Below are 20,242 nucleotides of genomic sequence, written 5' to 3' on the forward strand. Positions count from 1 at the left end.
CCTGGTGGTCCAGTTTCTACCTTTTTTCTACTTAAGTCTGTTGAATGGCCCCGTGTGGGTGCGCCCTCTAACGCCTCGCCTCTTGCGTTGTAACAGTCCATCACGATCGGCCTCTGTTGTGCATTGCCCTGGACGACCTTTCCCCGAGACTTACGAGAATACCTTCAACGCGCTTTTAAAACCATTGATCCGCTTGAGCTGTGCGTCGCAAATGAAACCGCGATCTCTTCGCTCTCGAAATTCGTGAACACATCCAGATCGCCGATCTTCCTCTGCGCCCGGCGCTGTCGGAGTCCAGCCCTGCCAACCGGATGCTCCTCCGCTCTCAATAATTAAAGTTTCTATCGAGTTTTATGCTCTTTTGGGGCGCACAAATAGCCTAGATGGCTTCCGTGCACTTGTCTGTGAACAATGGGGAGGATAATGACGATCCAAGCGCAGGTGGCGATATCCGGGAGGTGAACAGTCATGTCTCCAAGCCCACGAAACGACAAAGATGGGCGACCACACGAGCCCCCGGAGCTGGAGGTGTCAAAAAACGCGTCTCTATAGTTGATCGCTTCCACAAGCGAGATGGGAGAGATGAAAAGCGCAAATCTACGAATACAACCGCTTCGACTAATAATGGATCAAATGACGGACATGAACCCTCAGCAGGACCCAATCGGAGAATCTATTTCAGTATTCCGATCCCGGAATCCGAACGAGACGAGGATGGTCATTTGCGAGCGACCTATCCGAGAAACAAAATTCGCACCTCCAAATATACCGCGCTCACATTTGTGCCCTACAACATTTGGCTGCAATTCCACAACATTGCGAACATCTATTTCTTGTTCGTTATCATTCTCAACGTATGCATCGACAAATTGTTTCCCATTAGCCCGAAATACATTGAGCATGTGCTAATGAGACTCTAGTGCTTCCCGATTTTCGGTGCCAATAATCCCGGTCTGAATGCCGTTCCTCTAATTGTCATTATCGTCGTGACTGCAATCAAAGATGCTATTGAGGATTGGGGCCGAACGGTGTCTGATAATCAAGTGAACAACGCTCCGGTCTACAGGCTAGTGGAATGGAACAATGTCAATTCGACAGAAGAGAACATTAGTCTATGGCGTCGTGTCAAAAAGGCTTGTACCCGGGGCTCCATTGTAACATACAGATGGATGGCTTCGCAGTTCAAGAAAAAGGAGGAAGATGCAAATGGTGACAAAGCGCAAAGACGCGAGTCATTCATGAGTACAGCGGATCCCCGGGCATCGATCTATACGCAGCGTAACTCTATCGCTCCAGAAGATACTGCAATTCCCATGACCGATGTTCCATCGCCCCAACCTGAAGCCCGCGAAGATTGGCCGATGATGAACAAACAAGAAAACAAGTTCTTGTCCCCAAACAGTGCCGCTCGAGAGAGCGTCATGGAGTCGACACCGGAGAAGAAATATGGCACTGTCTTGGATACGTCCAAGCAGACACCCGGCAAGGCCCGATTCAAGCGCGAGACATGGAAAAGTCTGCAAGTTGGCGACTTTGTGCGTTTGTACAACGAAGATCCGATTCCAGCCGATATTGTGATTCTTTCCACCTCGGACCCGGATGGCGCTTGTTATATCGAAACCAAGGGCCTGGATGGAGAGACCAACTTGAAGGTTCGCCAAGCTCTCCACTGTGGCCGCCAAGTTCGCCACGCTAGAGACTGCGAAAAGGCCGAGTTTGTGATTGAGAGCGAGGCACCGCATGCCAACCTGTACACCTACAACGGTGCGATGCGTTGGGACCAGCGTGACCCACGTTTCCCCGAAGCTCCGCGGAAGGAGATGGTTGAACCCATCTCTATCAACAATATTTTGCTCCGTGGTTGCAACCTGAAGAGTACCGAATGGGTGTTGGGTGTTGTTCTTTTCACCGGCGGAGAGAGCAAGATCATGCTCAACTCCGGTGCCACTCCGGCTAAACGACCTCGCATGGCCAAGGATTTGAACTGGAACGTCATTTACAACTTCTTCATCCTGTTCATTATGTGTCTCATCGCGGGTATCGTAAACGGAGTCGCATGGGCCGCATCAGACAAATCTCTAAATTACTTCGACCTCGAGTCCTATGGAGACACACCGCCTGTGACTGGTATTGTCACTTTCTGGACAGCCCTCATTTTGTTCCAGAATTTGGTTCCCATTTCGCTGTACATTTCTCTTGAAATTGTTCGGACTATCCAAGCGGTTTTCATCCACAGCGATTTGTATATGTACTACGAGAGATTGGGGCTCTATTGTGTCCCCAAATCCTGGAACATTTCAGACGATGTCGGTCAAGTCGAATATATCTTTTCTGACAAGACTGGTACATTGACCCAGAATGTCATGGAATTTAAGAAGTGCACGGTCAATGGCGTCTCATATGGAGAAGCTTACACAGAAGCTCAAATCGGAATGAGACGTCGCGAGGGAGCCGACGCTGACGCGGAAGCTGCAGTCGCTCGGCAACAAATTGCTGCTGATGGACAGCTAATGCTGCGCATGCTGCGTGATATTCACGACAATCCCTACTTGCACGATGACCAGCTGACATTCATTGCTTCTCCCTTTGTCGCCGACCTAGGTGGACAATCCGGAGAGCTACAGCAACACTGCGCAGAGGACTTCATGCTGGCTCTAGCCCTATGTCACACCGTCATTACTGAGCACACGCCTGGCGATCCTCCTCAGATCGAGTTCAAGGCCCAGTCTCCTGACGAGGCTGCGTTGGTAAGCACCGCTCGAGACTGTGGATTCACTGTTCTGGGTAGAGCAGGTGATGATCTTCTCCTGAATGTGATGGGCCAGGAACGCACATACACGGTTTTGAACACCCTTGAATTCAACTCGTCCAGAAAACGAATGAGCGCCATCATCCGAATGCCCGATGGCACTATTCGTCTGTTCTGTAAGGGTGCCGACAGTATCATTTACTCTCGCCTGGCCCGTGGCAAACAACAAGAGCTTCGTCGCCAAACCGCAGAGCATTTGGAGGAATTCGCCAGGGAAGGACTGCGGACCCTGTGTATTGCCGACCGACTGCTCAGTGAGGAAGAATACCAGTCGTGGGCCAGGGAACATGACATTGCCGCTGCTGCCGTCACGGACCGCGAGGAGAAGCTTGAAAAGGTTTCCAGCGAGATCGAACAGGAACTGATGCTCATTGGTGGAACCGCCATTGAGGACAGACTCCAGGATGGCGTCCCCGATACCATTCAACTCCTTGCGGATGCTGGTATCAAACTCTGGGTTCTTACCGGTGACAAGGTTGAGACTGCCATCAATATCGGTTTCTCGTGCAATCTCCTGAATAACACCATGGAGCTTATTGTATTGAACATTCCTGAAACCGAGCACCAGCAAGCCTCTGATGAACTCGACAAGCATTTGAAAACTTTTGGATTGACTGGTTCTGATGAGGAACTTCTTGCTGCCCGCGAAGACCATTCACCACCTGATGCTACACATGCCGTGGTTGTTGACGGCGAGACGCTCAAATTGATGTTGTCCGACGAGTTGAAACAAAAATTCCTCTTGCTGTGCAAGCAATGCAAAGCAGTTCTTTGCTGCCGTGTAAGTCCTGCACAGAAGGCTGCTGTCGTCCGCATGGTCAAGACCGGCCTCAACATCATGGCTCTTTCTGTCGGCGATGGTGCAAATGATGTGGCTATGATCCAAGAGGCCGATGTGGGCGTTGGTATTGCTGGTGAGGAAGGTAGACAAGCTGTCATGTCTTCCGATTATGCCATTGGCCAGTTCCGATACCTCCAGCGTCTTCTTTTGGTTCATGGCAGATGGTCCTACCGTCGTCTTGGAGAATGCACGGCCAACTTCTTCTACAAGGTATGTGGCGTTGGTGTTGAAGGTAATTTTGTATCCTCACTGACTTTTCCTAGAATCTTGTGTGGACGTTCGCCCTGTTCTGGTACTGTATCTACAATGACTTTGATTGCTCCTATCTATTCGATTACACCTACATTGTGTTGGTCAACCTTGCGTTCACCTCGTTGCCCGTGATCTTCATGGGTATCTTCGATCAGGATGTGGAGGATAAAGTGTCCCTTGCTGTGCCTCAATTATACATGAGAGGCATCGAGCGCAAGGAATGGTCGCAAACTAAGTTCTGGTACTTGATCCCTGCCCTACTCGCGTGATGTATTATATACTAACCCAAGAACAGGTTATACATGGCCGATGGCGGGTACCAGTCAGTTGTCTGTTTCTTCATGCCATACCTCCTATATTCGCCAGCGAACTTCGTCAACGAGAGTGGCCGAAATGTTAACGACCGTGCGCGTATGGGTGTGCTTGTTGCAACCTGTGCCGTGATTGCCAGCAACCTCTACATTATGATGAATACTTACCGGTGGGACTGGTTCACTTGCCTGATCAACGCTATCAGTAGTATCCTGATTTTCGTGTGGACCGGTATTTACACCTCCTTCACTTCTTCCGGCCAATTCTACCATGCTGCGGCTGAAGTTTACGGATCCTTGAGTTACTGGGTGGTTCTTCTGTTAACTGTCCTGATTTGCTTGCTCCCGCGTTTCACGTATAACTCCATTCAAAAGGTGTTCTTCCCGCTTGATGTCGATATCATCCGCGAACAAGTGACTCAGGGCAAGTTCAAACATCTGGATGACATAGAAGATCCCCCGATGCCCCCAAAGGATGGTGCTCCGAAGACCGCAGAGCCTAGTACTGTGTCTGCAACTTCTTCGGAAATTGTGAAGCCAATACAGCCCGTCATGAAGCAGGACACCGCTGTTCTTGATGAAGAGCGGCCTTTCTATGCTGCTTCTATGGCCGCGACTTCGAACACCCACAACCCCCGCAGCCAAAACGGCAGCAATGGCACCAACTATACTGCTAGCCTTGACCAGTATCCGCGACCACAGTCTGTCGACTATGTTCGGCGATCTCATGATCGGACACGGCACTCCTTTGAGCAGAGCAACGACTTCACTTCTGCTGCCATGCTTTCCCGAGTGGAGTCGTCGCAAAATCGTCAACACGAAAACCCGTTCCGGACTCCTGATGATCCTCCTGTACATATATGACATAGAGGAGCGCATCTTGCGTTGCATTGACGTTGACGACCTGTCACTGATGACTTGATCCCCATCAGACTTTCTGATTTTTTTTTTCCCTTGCCATTCCTATTTCGATGAGCAATATGCTGGAGTGTTTTTCTTTTGAAGGCCTTTTATATTCCCTGATAGAAAGCAGGCGTTTTGGTTTACTCCTTTACCTGGCCGGAGGCTTAGCACGATTCTTTTCCCCTCTACTTTTCTTGCCTCCCTTCCAACCATTCCCTTATTATTCACTAGCTCCGACGTGGCTCTTCTTGTTCCGATGCATTTTCCATACTAAGCCTGTTTGGTCTATGTTTTTCTTGTACAAAAGCGTTTTTGTCCCTGCAAAAGTGCATACCAGGCGACACCCGCATTTGAAGGTCTCCCGTTGTCTGCTTTTCATCTGGATCTTATATCTTGTTGGATGATCTCTTGGTTTTTGCTTTTTATTCATGTGTTGTGTTTGTCCCCTATACCGAGGAGGACAAACTGGCCAAGGGGGTGATATTCATGTATTCTATTCAATGCCCTCAGCGAGGAAAGTACTTAATGCGGTTATTTTAAATTCTTAGTGCATAATTTTAGTTTTCAATCAGTAACTTTTGAGCAAAACCTCCTATACTCCTATCAGTATCTTGACTTCTACATAGTTTCCTAGTTGGGTAAAATAGAGCGCGTCTACGCGTTGTAAGCCAGCTCACCGCCTAGACCATTTGCCAATTACGCTTCGGCATCCCGCGTTTGGTCTGGACATTTTTGCTTGCCATCCTCACCTTGTCAGTTGCTTTGCTGAATACCTAGTCATTCCTTGAGGTTGAAGTGGTTCCTGTAATTTTTTTATCCCTTCTATCAACGACTGATCTGTCTCATTGCCAACGTACCGGCATATCACGACGTAAGGCGGCATTCGGTTGCGAAGCCACTCCTCGCTACTCTTTACATTACTTTGTCATTCGCTTTAGCACACATCCGCCGCTTCCTTTGGTTTTTGATTCACGATTGACGGGCCATTATCCATTTAGACCAGCGTTTTCTCTCAGCAAATGATGTTCTAGCTGTTCTGCCTATGGAATGAAGGAAATGCACCGCGGTCTCTCATTTAGATCCAGGGATTTCTACGATTTGAGACCATAGCCGCTATGGAATTTCTAGCTGCGATTCGGTTGGTCCTCCCCATTCAATGCAAATGAACTGGAACTAAACAGGTTGTGTTTCATACAGAGAGCTTCAGGCCCTTCCAGAGGGCATCCACCTCCTCTGTCCCCGCACAAGCGATGATGACTACGGACGCTATGAGGATATGGAGCAAGTGGACGAGGCGGGGAAGACGATCAAGGATCTTGTGGCCGAAGCGACGGCTCGAAGAGAGAGTTTCCTCTCAAGCATGCGCATACTGGCATACCACAAGGATGGCGTGGAAGATCATCAGAATTGGGTTCTGAGCAAACTAGATGAGTCGCTGGAGAAATGTGATTTATGTATCAAGCATTATTACATCGGCAAGATCTGGCTCATGGATCTGCTGAAGGAGGAGAACTATCAAGAAGATGACATCGACGCATTTGCCCAGAGAATCGACGAGTTGGATATTCGAAGAATCACACGCAACTTGACAACTGCGGCAACGCAGTTGAAGCAAGTTCCGTTGCAGAAGATTAGCCTGGAGGTTTTAGACAGGGCTGCATTGCTGTCAATCTTCGAGTCCTTGAGTTGTGAGGCAATGCTGCGCAACGAGAGCCTCCTGCAGGAATATTTTGATGAGCCCTTCAAACTTATCCAAACGAAGCGAAGCTTGAAGGTCTCAGATTACATTCCTGCGGTCACTCGCTTTCTCTTCGATTCCAGCTCATTTCGCAGTTTCTGGGCCATTCAAGCTTGGTCACGATACGCGCGCCCTCCTACTACCCAAGAATTCGAGTGGGCAGTTCGAGACGGTCTTAGGGTGGCTCTACAAGCTGCATCACAACAGCCACCGCAATTCGCACTCATTCAAAGGCTGTGGCGAGGTATGCAGCTGATCGTCCGGAGACTGGATAAAGAACAGATCACGCATCAGCTTCGAGGGTTGGAAATAGACCCTTGTCGCCTCTCTGTGGATCATCTTGCCATACCTTCACCGAGCTTACGCTTCCTTCTCAATACCATTAAACTCTTCCTTGAGAAAGCACCGGCCGACTTCTGGGATGCTATGCAAGCTATCTCTCCCCAAGCAATTATGGAACATACATTTTACAACACACAATTCAATGCTTTCCTCATGGAGAACACTGAGGGTGAGCCTTTTGAGAAGTCCGCATTGAAGGACATGCTATCGTGGGTCCATCCCTTCCTCAGCTCACTAAAGGGCGCCCACCAGCCATCTGCCTGTCGGTTCTTGACATTGCAATTATTGGGCCGACTGCAGGATAACCAATATCCCAATCTCTCTCGTTACCACGCTTTCAACACCGGCTTGGCCAGCCTTCTTCAGACTCTACGCCGGTTTACAGACAATGAGTCTTCCCGGGGTACAGTTACGCGGATCGTGCTAGCCGAGACAATGGGTGTGGTTAGTGATACCATCGATGTAATCATCAACCCCCCAACCTTTCATGTCGAGCAAAGTCGACAGCAAGAAATTCTCAGGTTGTGCATGGATGTCGTGCGCCATACCTTGGCATTAGAGTGCCAATCATTGAAGACCGACTATGAGGTCATTCTCAAGCACGGTACTCTTTCACATGGAGTATCTACCTACTCTGCGCCCATCTGGGATGCTGTTATCAAAAACCTCAATCGGGATAACCTCCCGCTGTCAAATGCGGCCCTCCTAGGAATTCTCCCCCTGGTTGGGTTGGAGATGTTCCCCACGAAAGGAGAAGGGAACCAGGAGAAAACCCACTTTAACATGATTTATGGCCATCTCACCAACCTCTCGCGTCGCATCATAGAACGTCTCGCAGACTTTCCACCTGAGCATCTCGAGACGTTGTTTAAAAGCCAGGATACTAGTAGTGCTTTGATTTCTGCTCTGTTTGCCGCAGACTATGATACCTACACGGCTGCGGTTGACTTGATCAAGGCCTATAGTGGCCAGTCAGCTCGACGAGATGCCATCTCTCATCTGCTACAATCGTCGTTCACGACGACGATCTACGGTCTCAGCTGGTCATTCCGTCGGATCTCTACCATGAAGACCTTTGCGCCGGCTCCAAGAATGGTATACACTGGTACGGACATCGTAGAGATCTTGTGTGACAGTCAGACCGGTATGCTCCGAACTCGTAATCTCGCTGATCGACGTGAGGTCATGTCGCTACAGAAGCTCTGGGAGTATTTGTGGCTGGCATTGACCACGATCTTCGATGAGACCGAGGCGTGGCATATTCGTGGTAACGATAAATCTGTCATGCTTGAGTTTTGTCGTAACACGATACAATTCGCCGACTTACTCTTCGATCAGTATGGTGTCTTCTTGGGAGCCGTAGGGAACGCGGATCCGGCGCAGGCATCCTCCGAAAACTTCCTTAAGTCACCAACCAGTACAATGAGTGCTATGGTAAAATGGTTGAGACTGAAGGATGAGTTCCTGGCAACAACTCTCGTAGGATTGGTTGCAAAGCTTCTACGGAGGCTGGGAGGGATGAATGTGACCAATGTGAAACCGGATGCATTGAGCTTTATTGAGGGAGTTGCTGTCAATGGGACAATCAAAACAATACTCACTCAACGCGAGAAAGCTGAATTGGTTCGCTCATTGGAGGCTTATTACAAGAAACCTGTGGTGACCGCTTCTACTGCTTCTCTTAAAAAGCAGTCCTCCATCACTTCTTTTGCCAAACCTTCTGATATCTCGAGCCCCTCTTCTCGCGTCGCAAGTGACGATGAATTTGATGACGACCTGACCGACCAAACCCTTCTTGAATTGTCTTCTTCTGTCGAGTTCAACAAGGCACGCCGCGCAACCGAAGCCAAACGAGCTGCCGAAAAAGCCGCAAGGATGCCTTCTTCTTCCACTCTTATCAAGTCTCGTTCAAACGTCCTTTCCAGGGCAATTCCTCCCCAACGTCCCGCCGATTCCACCAGCAATGTCCTCTCTTTCCGTGAGAAGCGTGAACGTGAGAAAGAGGCTAAGAAGAAGCGTGACATGGCTGAGCTGGCCAGACTCAAGAAGAGTGGTCCCGCGTATGGTGTTGGAGAGCAGACTGCTGAACAAGGCTCAGGCCTGAAAGGTATTGGTATTAAGGGTAAAGATCATACAACCCCCGCAGACAGCATGATGGTTTCCTCTGGTTCTGAATCAGATTCTGAGAGTGAAGATGAATTAGACAAGGAACTCTTTGGCGCCAAACCCAAGAAGCCCGATGCTGTCGCAGCTTACGAATTGAGCAAAAAGAAATCCCTTCAGCAGCAGCCCGTCAAGAAGATCAAGAGACAACGTTCCATCAGAGACATGCGAGCTCGTCTGGCTCCAGACCTAGGATCCCTTCACCACTCCATTCTTTCCTGGGACTTTTTTGCCACTGGCGACCTTCCCCCTACATCGGACCGAACCGATTATTCCCTGGTTTCCAATACTTTCCGCACCCCTGGTGACTACCAGAGTACATTCGAACCCCTATTGATCCTGGAGGCGTGGCAAGGTTTCCAACAAGCCAAGGAGGAAGGCTCTTTCCGACTCTTCGAAGTCAAAGTCATGACCCGATTGGCTGTTGACTCCTGGATTGAATTCAGTACCCAGCCGCTCGGACTCCCTCCCAAGGACTTCAGCTTAGGCGAAGGAGACCTGGTTTTGTTCTCCAACTCGCAGAAGCTCACAAGCGATCCCACTGCGCCCCATATTCTTGCCCGTGTCTGTGGTGTCAACCGGAAGAATAAAAAGATGGAAGTCACATATCGGGTCAATCCTGGAAGCAACAAATACCTCTCGACTTTTGGTCCTGGAACTGACGCATGGGCCGCAAAGATTACTTCCTTGACTCCGGTAGAACGTGAATACGGTGCCCTGATGGCTTTGCAATACTACGACCTCTGTGAAGAGATCGTCTTGGCTAAACCCTCGCCCCTTCTCACTTATTCGGATGCAAGACTCCAGCCCATCATGGACAACTACACCATCAACCGTGCCCAGGCGAGAGCTATCAAGTCGGCTGTTGACAACGACGCATTTACTCTTATCCAAGGTCCTCCCGGTTCCGGAAAGACCAAAACCATCATCGCACTTGTCGGAAGTCTGTTGAGTGATGTTCTGGGGAAACAGGCGATCAAAATCAACGGCGTTCCTACGAGAAACGCTCTTTCTAAGAAGCTGCTGCTGTGTGCGCCTAGCAATGCCGCTGTCGACGAGTTAGTCATGCGATTGAAGGAGGGTGTGAAAACCGCTCATGGACGGCTCGAAAAAGTGTCTGTCCTTCGTCTGGGCAGAAGTGATGCCATCAACACCAAGGTGTTGGACGTTACCCTCGATGAGATGGTCAATGCCCGTCTGAGCCAGGATGCCAACAAAGAAAATGGTGTAGATCTGCAAAAACTCTACGAAGAGCATAAGACGACCGATACCACATTCAAAGAACTTCGTGGACGCCTCGACGAGGCACGAGCTAAGGGACTGCCTCCTCCAGAAGAACTGGAGCGTGAATTCGAGCTCATGAAAAAGAAACGGTCCCAGCTGAGCACATCTATTGATAAGGCCCGTGATCAAAACCATATGTTAGCGCGCAACGCCGATATGCAAAAGCGACGAGTCCAAGAACAAATCATCAACGAGTCCCATGTTATTTGCACTACCCTCAGTGGTTCTGGACATGAAATATTCCAAGGAATGAATGTTGAGTTTGAGACCGTCATCATCGATGAGGCTGCGCAGTGTATCGAACTCAGCGCTCTTATCCCGCTCAAATACGGCTGTTCGAAGTGTGTTCTTGTCGGTGATCCCAAACAATTGCCTCCAACTGTCCTGTCGAAGATGGCCTCCAAATTCCAGTACGAGCAGAGTTTGTTCGTTCGTATGCAGAGGAATCACCCCAAGGATGTCCACTTGCTTGATATCCAGTATCGTATGCATCCAGCCATCAGTCAATTCCCCAGTGTTACGTTCTACGACAGCAAGTTGCAGGATGGACCGGACATGGCCAAGCTTCGCCAACGTCCCTGGCATCACAGCGAACTTCTCAGCCCTTACCGATTCTTCGATGTTCAGGGCATGCACTCAGCTGCGACCAAGGGTCATTCCTTGATCAATTATGCGGAGTTGCAAGTTGCCATGCAACTGTATGATCGTTTGATTACAGATGTCAAAGGTTACGATTTTGCAGGCAAGATTGGTATCATCACGCCTTACAAGGGTCAACTGAGAGAACTCAAGATCCAATTCGCCCACCGATACGGCGAAGACATTCTGAAGAAGGTTGATTTCAACACCACCGATGCTTTTCAGGGTAGAGAGAGTGAAGTCATTATCTTCTCTTGTGTGCGAGCATCCAACAAAGGCATTGGTTTCTTGGCTGATATCCGTCGTATGAACGTCGGTCTCACCCGTGCCAAGTCATCGCTCTGGGTTCTGGGTAACTCGCGCTCCCTGGAACAAGGTCAGTTCTGGAACGGGCTTATCAAGAATGCCCGGGAGCGAAATGTCTACACAGAAGGCAATATCGTGAAACTCCTAGAAGCGCCCCAGTTCACTGGCTACACAGAGGTTGAAATGATCGACATTACAGAAGATACCCCTGATACCTCCGACAAGGAACCTTTGACACGCCCAACTTCACGACCACCGCCGGCCTCTACTGGCGTTCCTTCTCGCACGGTCTCCGTGTCCGCCTCGGACCGTAGTACACCACCAGTCTCACGACCTGATGGTCCTTCTGGAGGATCCAATCTCATGGACCAGACCAAATCGTGTGGCATCTGTGGCAGCGCCGACCATTTCACCCACAACTGCGACAATGACGATGCAAAGGAAATCGCCCGAGGAACCTGTTTCCGCTGTGGCCAGCCTGGTCACACCAAGGCTGCGTGTCGTGCCGAACGATGCAGTGAATGCGGCGAATGTGGACATGTATCCGGCAACTGCACGTCCTCGAAAGTTCTCTCGAAGATGGAGAAAAATCGCCTTCAGAGAGATGAACACAATCTCAAGCAACGTCAGGATGCATTCGCTGAGCGCCAGCGAGAGCGTCAAATCGGTGGTCACAATCCCAAAGTCCCAGTTGTTCAAGCCACAAAAGCAGACCCGTCGGTGAAGCCTGCTGATAATACCACGAAGAGAAAACGAGAAGAGTCTGCCTCTGATGCGCCTAATGCTCAACGTCCGCGTACTGGACAGCATCATCCCTCCATCCATGTTCCAAAGGGCCCACGAGGTGGCCCAGCTGCTCGTGGTTCGACTGCTTCACGGGTCAGCGGCCACCCCGGTCTCTCTGGTCATCCCGGTCTCTCTGGTCACCCTGGCCTATCTGGTCATCCCGGTCTCTCTGGACCCCCTCGAGCCAACCCACCCGCCAATGCTCCCAAGGGCCCCAAGGGCCAGCCACCTAACGATCCACCAGGCGTAAGTCTCTTGCGCTCACCAAATTAGTAACTAACATATAAGCTAACAAAATCCCAGGGACTCATCACGCCTTCTCGCAGTGGCCCGGCATATCCGACCGAGAATGACCCGACCATGGCCCAGCCGAGACCAGAAGCTACTGTAAGCGATCTTGACTTTCCGTTCCCTTATATACTAATACGCATCTAGGCTCCCAACCCAGGTCCTCCCAAGCCCCGACCCCCGATGATGCGCAAAAAGAAGGAAATCGACCCATTCATCCGGCCCAAGACGAAGCGCAAGTAAGCGTCGCTACACCGAACTCAATCTCCGACCCACATTCGGGTCTTTGAATCATTTCCACACTTCCCATTACTTTGAAAGCACGATTCGCGGGAAATACCCATTTACGCCCTGGAGGTTTTCCAGGCAGAACCTCGACTCGGGACGGATCCGAGTCGATTGCAAAAAAGAAAAATCCGTTTCAGCATAAGAGGCGTCAGCGAACCCCTTTGTTTTTACTATGTACACCACATGCATGTGTTTTAGCCCGAACGCAGGTACAGCCCCGGTCTTGTCGGGATTTCACATTTGACATGGCGTCGGACCCAATTGCTTTTGGGTAGGGAATAGCCATGAGCCATAATCCATTTCCCGTCTCCATGTTCTCGATGTATTGTAGAATCTATTTAGCACATCCCTATCGATGTTGTATGCAGATATTTGTACTCCGTACTCCGTACATCGGCCAAAACGCCTACATGTATTTTTTTTTGCCGGTGGAGACAGTGGGGTGCTTCGAGTTGGATGTTGTACATGAATCCCTGCACTGAGACCGGATTGATTCCGGGCCAAAGGCCCAACCGCCAGAATGGACATGTTTGATCTGCGACTATTTGCTGCGTCGACGATCCGAGTGGATATTGTGCAAAACGAGGAACGGTGTCTTGTCGCACATTTCACTTGCCACCTTTCCGGGGAATTCAGATGAAGAAAAGCGTTATCCGGAGATTAAAGGGTTTAAATATACGTTAACCAGAAGGATGGGACTATGTGAAGGCAAGGGTTATGAATCCGTTGGGGAAATCGGATTTGGGCCTGGCAGGGTTTCAGCGACACGTCCAGACAGCCACTCTTAGCTTTCTTTTTCGAATCGGGAAATGCGATGAATCTGTCATGTCCCTCATATTCTCCGCTGCAATCGGAGATCCATCCAATCCAATACTGTATCAATATTGACAAGCACGGCTATTCCCAATAGGTAGTACATACGAAGATCGCGTGTAAGCTATCACCCCTGCATCTCATCCCCCCCCGATCTACTCCGTACTTTTGTTTGATCGACTGCTTCTACCCGTCTGGAAGATCCCTGTAACTTGAGATCTGCACTCCGATCTGAGCTCTTGTTTTGTGTGGGAAGATCATAGCGCCGAGTGTGTGTGAAGCTGATACCTCACATCCGGTGCGGAGTACAGAGTCTGACGTTTCCACTCTGCATCCCCGCCACCTCCCCCCATCCCCTTGCGTTCTTATCGCAGGGGAAAATAAAGGAGAAACGGGCAATCGAAGAGCAGTTGAATTGACGATTGGCCGGTGCCCGGTATTGTCCCTGCGACAATAGACACAATGGATGGCATTCTGCCGTTAGAGAGCAGAGGCACGCCGGAGCCATACAAGCGCTGTGTCATATTGCCTCCCCCGGTCCCAAACTACACATCGCAGATGCCATAGCGTGTTTGATGGCTAGAGTCGTCCAAAGTGCGATCTGCTCCACACGGCCTTACTTGGGCCAATCCCTTTGGACGAACCCGTTTTTATTATCTGCAGGACGTGTTCCTCGGATTCGTCCGTCTTAGCTACGGATATGCTGTCCATTCTGTACCTTTCCAGGCTCCGAGGGAGGGGGGCCCCGGACAACTCCTGCGTACTTCGAGGATCCCCTCCAAGTAGGGATACGACAGCTCACCTCGACTACTATTAAACTCTCCCTCTTTCCGGTTGCCTTGTCGGAATTTTTGGATCTTTGTTCGCTTCTCTATTCTTCCATGCTGACGCCACTTTGCCACCGTCGATTTTGTACATATCGGGAATTCCTGTATATACTGCCGGGCAATCAGCGACGTATCACATCCCTCTCACTGCATATAACTTCATCACCCCCTATCTCGTCGGGCTCCTGCAAGAGGTGAGCACACTTTGCTCTCGAGACAGCATCATGGTTCGTCGGTCTAATTTGGAGGCCTAGCATTGTGTCGTGGTTCGCTGAGGAACCCTGGATTTGAATGTCGACACACGGAGCTCGTCGGATTGCAAAACCAGCTAGCAATTGATGCTCCGCCTCCCTATGCATCACTGGGATTTATCGCATGACTGCGCCGTCGCACCAAGCCCAATTGTTCGGACTTATCGGCCGAACCCTTCATCAAAACGCAGAATGCCCAACATGACATCTTCCAAGACGTTCACGCCAACGTCTGAGCCGCTTGCTCTCAGACCTGGAGGCGGTAGTGCCCCACGACCTCAGGCCCGCTCAGCAGGAACAGCCGAGAGGCCTGGGAGAAACGAAAGTCTAGTAGATATGGTTCGATTCTTCCAGACTCCGAGTGCCACTCCTGCTCCTCAACCTCCACCTAACCCCGAACCTCAATCGCACTCTCGAGCTCACTCCCAACCACAACCTTCGAGTCCGCCAGATACAACTACAGCACTTCCAGTTGCCCTTTCGCCAAAGGAATTGAAACCGGAACCCAAACAGGACCTCAAGCCGTTCCATCGTCGGCTCTTGCAGTTTGCACAGCGCCAGAAGAAGGAATCGACGCCTAGATCCAAAGAGGAGGACCAGCGGCGCCAGATTGAAGCACTCACTAGAGCGGGGTATCTCATTCCAGCACCTCCGCTGAAGGAGTCAAAGGGACAGAACGAGGCAAAGCGATCAAAAGAAAGTCCGACCTTGTCTCTCTCTCGAAGCCTTTCCAAGTCGAAGAGAGATGTTGAACACATTGGACAGCCATGGCTACAAGCCAAAGCCGATGAGAGGAAGCGCTCACCGGAGGCAAGACGGCGCTTGGACTCCCTAGACCTTGATAACTTTAGGTCAATGGTCGATGTCGCCGTCTCACTCGCCTCGGATTTTGACGATTCAGTACCGCCGCCATATCAGCCCACCGATAACTCCTCCCAGCCATCACCAGCTGTGTCGCCGTCGAACTCGCTACCAGATCCCTTTCCACAGGATATTGTCACACCAGCTTCCTCGTTGGCTTCTACCAGCCATTCCCAGAGAGAGGAATCTGTCGACGAGCCAATCCAGCGATCATCTATCTCTGGGGGATCCAATCTACGTGGGTCCCCGCAGAATACCGATTCCGTTTCCAAAGTCACCAGCACTGCGCCTGCGAGTTCGAATGGCACACAGTCACTGCCCTGTCCATCCATTGATAGCCAAAAGCGCGATCAACCCGATCAATCTTCTCTTCGCAGTGTGACTCCATCGCAGCCGGCTTTGAAGCTCTTCCCTGATGTTGCACCCCCTCGCAATTCGAGCAAGGCAGCACGAAGGACTTCACTAGTTCCTCGATACCAAGTCATTGAAAATGTTGCATCCTCGCCGGCATCTAGTTCACGATCTGGTCCTCCCGAAAGATCACCCGAACCTCCCAATGGGTCGCGGAAATCAACAGACGTTTTCACAGATACTCCAATCAGCGAGGCTGAACCCAAATGCTCCGGTGCGCTTGCAACCAGCGAGGCTTCTTCTGCAGTCCAAACACCGGCGCAAACAATCCCCAAGGAGTCTGTCTCGCAAGATCAGGCCGACCCTCGGAGACCCTCGCCGTCTCTGGGCGCACTGAAATCATTCCCTCTCCCTGCACCTACAAGGCCTCTGCCATCATTGCCCGAAGCTGAAAGATCGCCCAGTGCGCCTCCAGGGACTAATGCTCGCTCTGTTCGATATTTCCGTTTGGGGTCAGGGTCTTCCAATTTGCGATCTTCTTCATCGGCCTTGCTCGAGGAGCGAGAAATCGAGTCTGTTGCTGACGGCCCTTGCACACCCGAACTGCGCCCAGAAACTGGTCTTGGTAGCATGGATGCTGGAGGGTCAATGGCCGATGATGAGGAAAGTTTGTTCACCCCCTCGCTTTCAGAATACTCGAAGCAACCCTCAAGACAGTGCCTTCCCAGGGCACGAGTTTCCAGCGTGCGCATTCCAAAAATGCAAGACCTTCCAGAAAGCCCTTCAGCTCAGGGAGGTGAAAAGGATCAACCTCTAGCCGACTCCCCGGTCTTAGGACACGCTGCTCTCGCACAACCCTTTGGCAAACGTGCTACCCCGAAGGGACTGCAAATCAATTCCAAAGCCAGCCGAAAAAACCTGCAATTTGGCCTGCCAACACCTCCACTCACTGCATCCCTCCCATCAGCTCCTCCTCAGCAACCCCTTCCCGCACCTCCGGCACCGAAGCTCGGCCAACGCAGTTTTACTACCTCTAATATGGCTATGCTTTCATCGATGAGAAGCATGGATGCACTTGCTGGCTATGGGTCATACCGGAATTCGACCATCTCCCGAAGCGACAGCTCAGGAAGCAGCCTCAGAAACGAGAGTTTCCCTGAAACATACCAACAATTCCACCACCAATCCCGTCCTGAGACTCCGCTTCCATCATCAGATGATGAGGTCTTTGGTCCAGGACCAAAATTGAGAGTCACGAATCGCAAGACTGATAAACAGTACTCTCAGCCAACACGGCGACGCGATGAGAAAATGAATCAACGCCAGATATCCAACCCTCGACTTCGATATCCTCAACAAACGCGCCCAATGACGCCCCAAAGTCGCAGCATGCATAGTCTCGAGATTCCCTCGTCACCTCAGTCCCAATATTCCCAATCGACCCATCGATCCAGGGAATCTCAAAACAGCCAACACGCTCGTGCTCCTCAAATGGATCACTATCTCGAAGACCGTGTCGCAAATCTGGAGCGGCAGAACCAGCTTCTCCAAGCTGCTCTTATGGCGGCGCTCAATGCCGGAGTCAAGAATCCTCTCGAGGGTCTCAGTCATCTCGGCCAGACCGCATCCCCTGCCTTCCCACACGCGCCGTATGCGCATCAATATTCCAGCCACCATGGATCACGTCCAGATAGCTGGGTCAGCTCCTCTCGCAGCAGTGAGTATAGCGGGTTTGAGACATCAAGCTCATACCGAGACGGACGAGCAAATGTCAAACAGCTGGACAACATGATCCAAGATATTGAGTCTGAATGGCTGTCAGAAAAGTCCAGTATCAGTCGGGTTCGATTGCCCCGCAAGAGATAGACTATAATCTATCTCTTCTCTCTTCCTAGTCTCTTCATGTCCTCATTGATTCTGTCTGTATGATGTTATCTGCCCTTTGTTTTCTTTGATTTGAAATGATCTTCGATTTTTGGCTTTACTTTCTACACTCCATTTGCCCATGTCGCCCATGATACCATTCTGTTATCCACTTTATGTTTTGAAGTTTGTATGATGTTATTGAAATTTACGCGATATATCCTTTTATGCAACATTTTGTCTACATGTCTACAGGGTCCGAGTCAAGCTTCATGCACTGCCGATCAAGGTCTCACATAGAAACAAGACTGTTCAGCAGCCCTCGAGTGTAATTTGCCAGGGGCTATGACATAGGCACAGACCTTTCAAATGGGGTCTCAAGATCCCCTATTATCTAAATCAAGATCATTACTCCGTACTGGATGGCCACATGCATTTTTGTGCCCATCGAATGCTTAGTCATTTGTTTTGGAGACGCCCAAGTGCATTCGAGCTCTTGAACTTCCATGTACTCCAATAATCCTGCTTGAAGAAAATACATAACTAGCAGAAACGTCAATTGCAAAATCACAAGAAGCTCGGTGCTCGTCTAATCCACCCCCAAGCCACAATCCCTCACACCGCATACCAACCCTCCTCACATTCCCCGCGGACTACCCAACCATGGCGACCTCAACACAGGTAAGTCCTCCCCTTCCCCTCTCCAAGCCCTCAAACAAACTAACACTCTCCACAGCGCACCCAACAAGTCCCCCAACACGTCACCGCCCTCCTCTCCCACCTCACCTCCCGCCCCGGCGTGCAAAGCACCCTAATCCTCTCCCGCAAAGACGGCTCCATCATCCAAAGCACCGGACAACTAGCCCAAAAGCCCGAAGAGACCGCCACCCCTCGCACCCAAATCCCCCCTACCGACTCCACCCCCCAATCAGACCCATCCCCTACCTCACCCGCCAGCCCCCAGCCCTACCAACCCTCCCAAGCCGAGACCCTAGCGGCGCACATTTTCGCATACGTCTCGAGCGCCGAGGCGTTGGGGGTCTCTCTATCACGGCCTAAACCGACCGTGCAACGGCCCAGCGACGGGCACGGGGATGCGCATTACGACTACGGACACGAGACTAGCACGCGCGAGGCAGATGGCGATGACGTCGATCGGGAAGAGGATGGGGAGGTGAAGTTGTTGAGGATGCGGACGAAGAAACATGAGATTGTTGTCGTGCCGGATCGGAAATATCTGTTGTGCGTTGTGCATGATGCTTCTCCTGGAGGGTCTGGAGCTGCGGCGCGGGCGAGGTAATGGTTTGATTCCTGGGAGCTGATTATGGGGGTTGGTGGGGGTTGGATTTTGTGCATATACCCGATGGAAGCAAAATCTTCTTGTTTATTTTGTGTTGTGGTTGTAGGATTGTCTTTGGATGGGTGCGAGGAAGAGGGAAAGGTGCCTACAGTGGACAGCCAGCAATGTACTGGTTCTGGAGGGATGGTGTGGGCGAAGCGGATTGTGCTCTCCGTCTGGTGAAGCGAACTACTCGGTCTACTCACTGCTCAGAGAGTCTACGAGTGTGATTTGGAAGCTCTGGTGGACGTATCGCCCAACTCAGGGGGTTGAGTATTAATCGTAACCGAAGACCGTAGCAAACCTGCTATACCGCCGACAATGTGAAAAGGTCAAACATCCTTCGTATCAATTCCGAAGTCAAAGCGGATATATCCATCTACCTCTATTACCTAGACAATCCGATCATCTTCAGTATGTCTCAATGTACCCCGTATCAACAGCTCACTTTCGCGTCTCCACACTGCGACGGAGAAGAAGTGTATGTGACAGGTGTATAGAGTCCGAGACATGAGTTTCGAATTCCAGCTTTACTATGTACCAACATGATGAGAATATCTATTCTTACCTCTCGAACACGAACTCCCAGTTTGGATCTATTCCTCCCGTTTCTCTAGGATTCATGCATACGCATATGCACAAAAGCATCTATTCATCACCGCGTGAGTCATCTGCAATACAATGCAAGCGAAAGATTGCCCAAGAAGCATAAACAACAAGAGCTGCCTGAGCTGAGGGATTAATGCACGCAATGAGAAACACATCATGATCGTCATTTCAACTCCCAGAGGCTTTGCATGTGCATATTCCAACCTGGTGACGAACTCCGGTGCCGGACACTCCTATCCAACACCCAAAAAGGGTAACCACAGCTCCTTAGGTTCGGATTGCAGAGTGGTTGGGCTTGACCGTATATTGGTGAGCTTTTGCCGACCCAAAGAGCTTATTTTGGCGATTAACGGAGTGGGAGATCCCTGCTTTTCCCGG

At 50.6% G+C, this 20,242-nt stretch overlaps 4 protein-coding genes across 4 annotated transcripts; all 4 read left to right on the plus strand.

Annotated features, from left to right (window-relative positions):
* Positions 1-383: 383 nt before the first annotated feature.
* On the plus strand, positions 384-5,077 carry N7457_002831 (uncharacterized protein; the record flags this gene model as incomplete). The annotated part of the gene is made up of 4 exons (XM_057173877.1): positions 384-854; positions 921-3,860; positions 3,914-4,143; positions 4,198-5,077. 4 exons carry the CDS (start codon positions 384-386, stop codon positions 5,075-5,077), a joined length of 4,521 nt encoding a protein of 1,506 aa, XP_057034028.1.
* Positions 5,078-6,231: 1,154 nt separating this feature from the next.
* N7457_002832 (putative tRNA-splicing endonuclease) lies at positions 6,232-12,905 on the plus strand (the record flags this gene model as incomplete). The annotated part of the gene is made up of 4 exons (XM_057173878.1): positions 6,232-6,254; positions 6,314-12,620; positions 12,678-12,761; positions 12,810-12,905. The coding sequence occupies 4 exons, from the start codon at positions 6,232-6,234 to the stop codon at positions 12,903-12,905; spliced, it is 6,510 nt and encodes a 2,169-aa protein (XP_057034029.1).
* A 2,128-nt stretch (positions 12,906-15,033) lies between these two features.
* N7457_002833 (uncharacterized protein) lies at positions 15,034-17,919 on the plus strand (the record flags this gene model as incomplete). The annotated part of the gene is made up of 1 exon (XM_057173879.1): positions 15,034-17,919. One exon carries the CDS (start codon positions 15,034-15,036, stop codon positions 17,917-17,919), a length of 2,886 nt encoding a protein of 961 aa, XP_057034030.1.
* Positions 17,920-18,579: 660 nt separating this feature from the next.
* N7457_002834 (uncharacterized protein) lies at positions 18,580-19,216 on the plus strand (the record flags this gene model as incomplete). The annotated part of the gene is made up of 2 exons (XM_057173880.1): positions 18,580-18,597; positions 18,653-19,216. The coding sequence occupies 2 exons, from the start codon at positions 18,580-18,582 to the stop codon at positions 19,214-19,216; spliced, it is 582 nt and encodes a 193-aa protein (XP_057034031.1).
* Positions 19,217-20,242: the final 1,026 nt, after the last annotated feature.

This window comes from Penicillium paradoxum (genome assembly GCF_028828445.1).
Source record: "Penicillium paradoxum strain IBT 22861 chromosome Unknown utg000003l_segment0_segment0, whole genome shotgun sequence".
Lineage (NCBI taxonomy): Eukaryota > Fungi > Ascomycota > Eurotiomycetes > Eurotiales > Aspergillaceae > Penicillium > Penicillium paradoxum.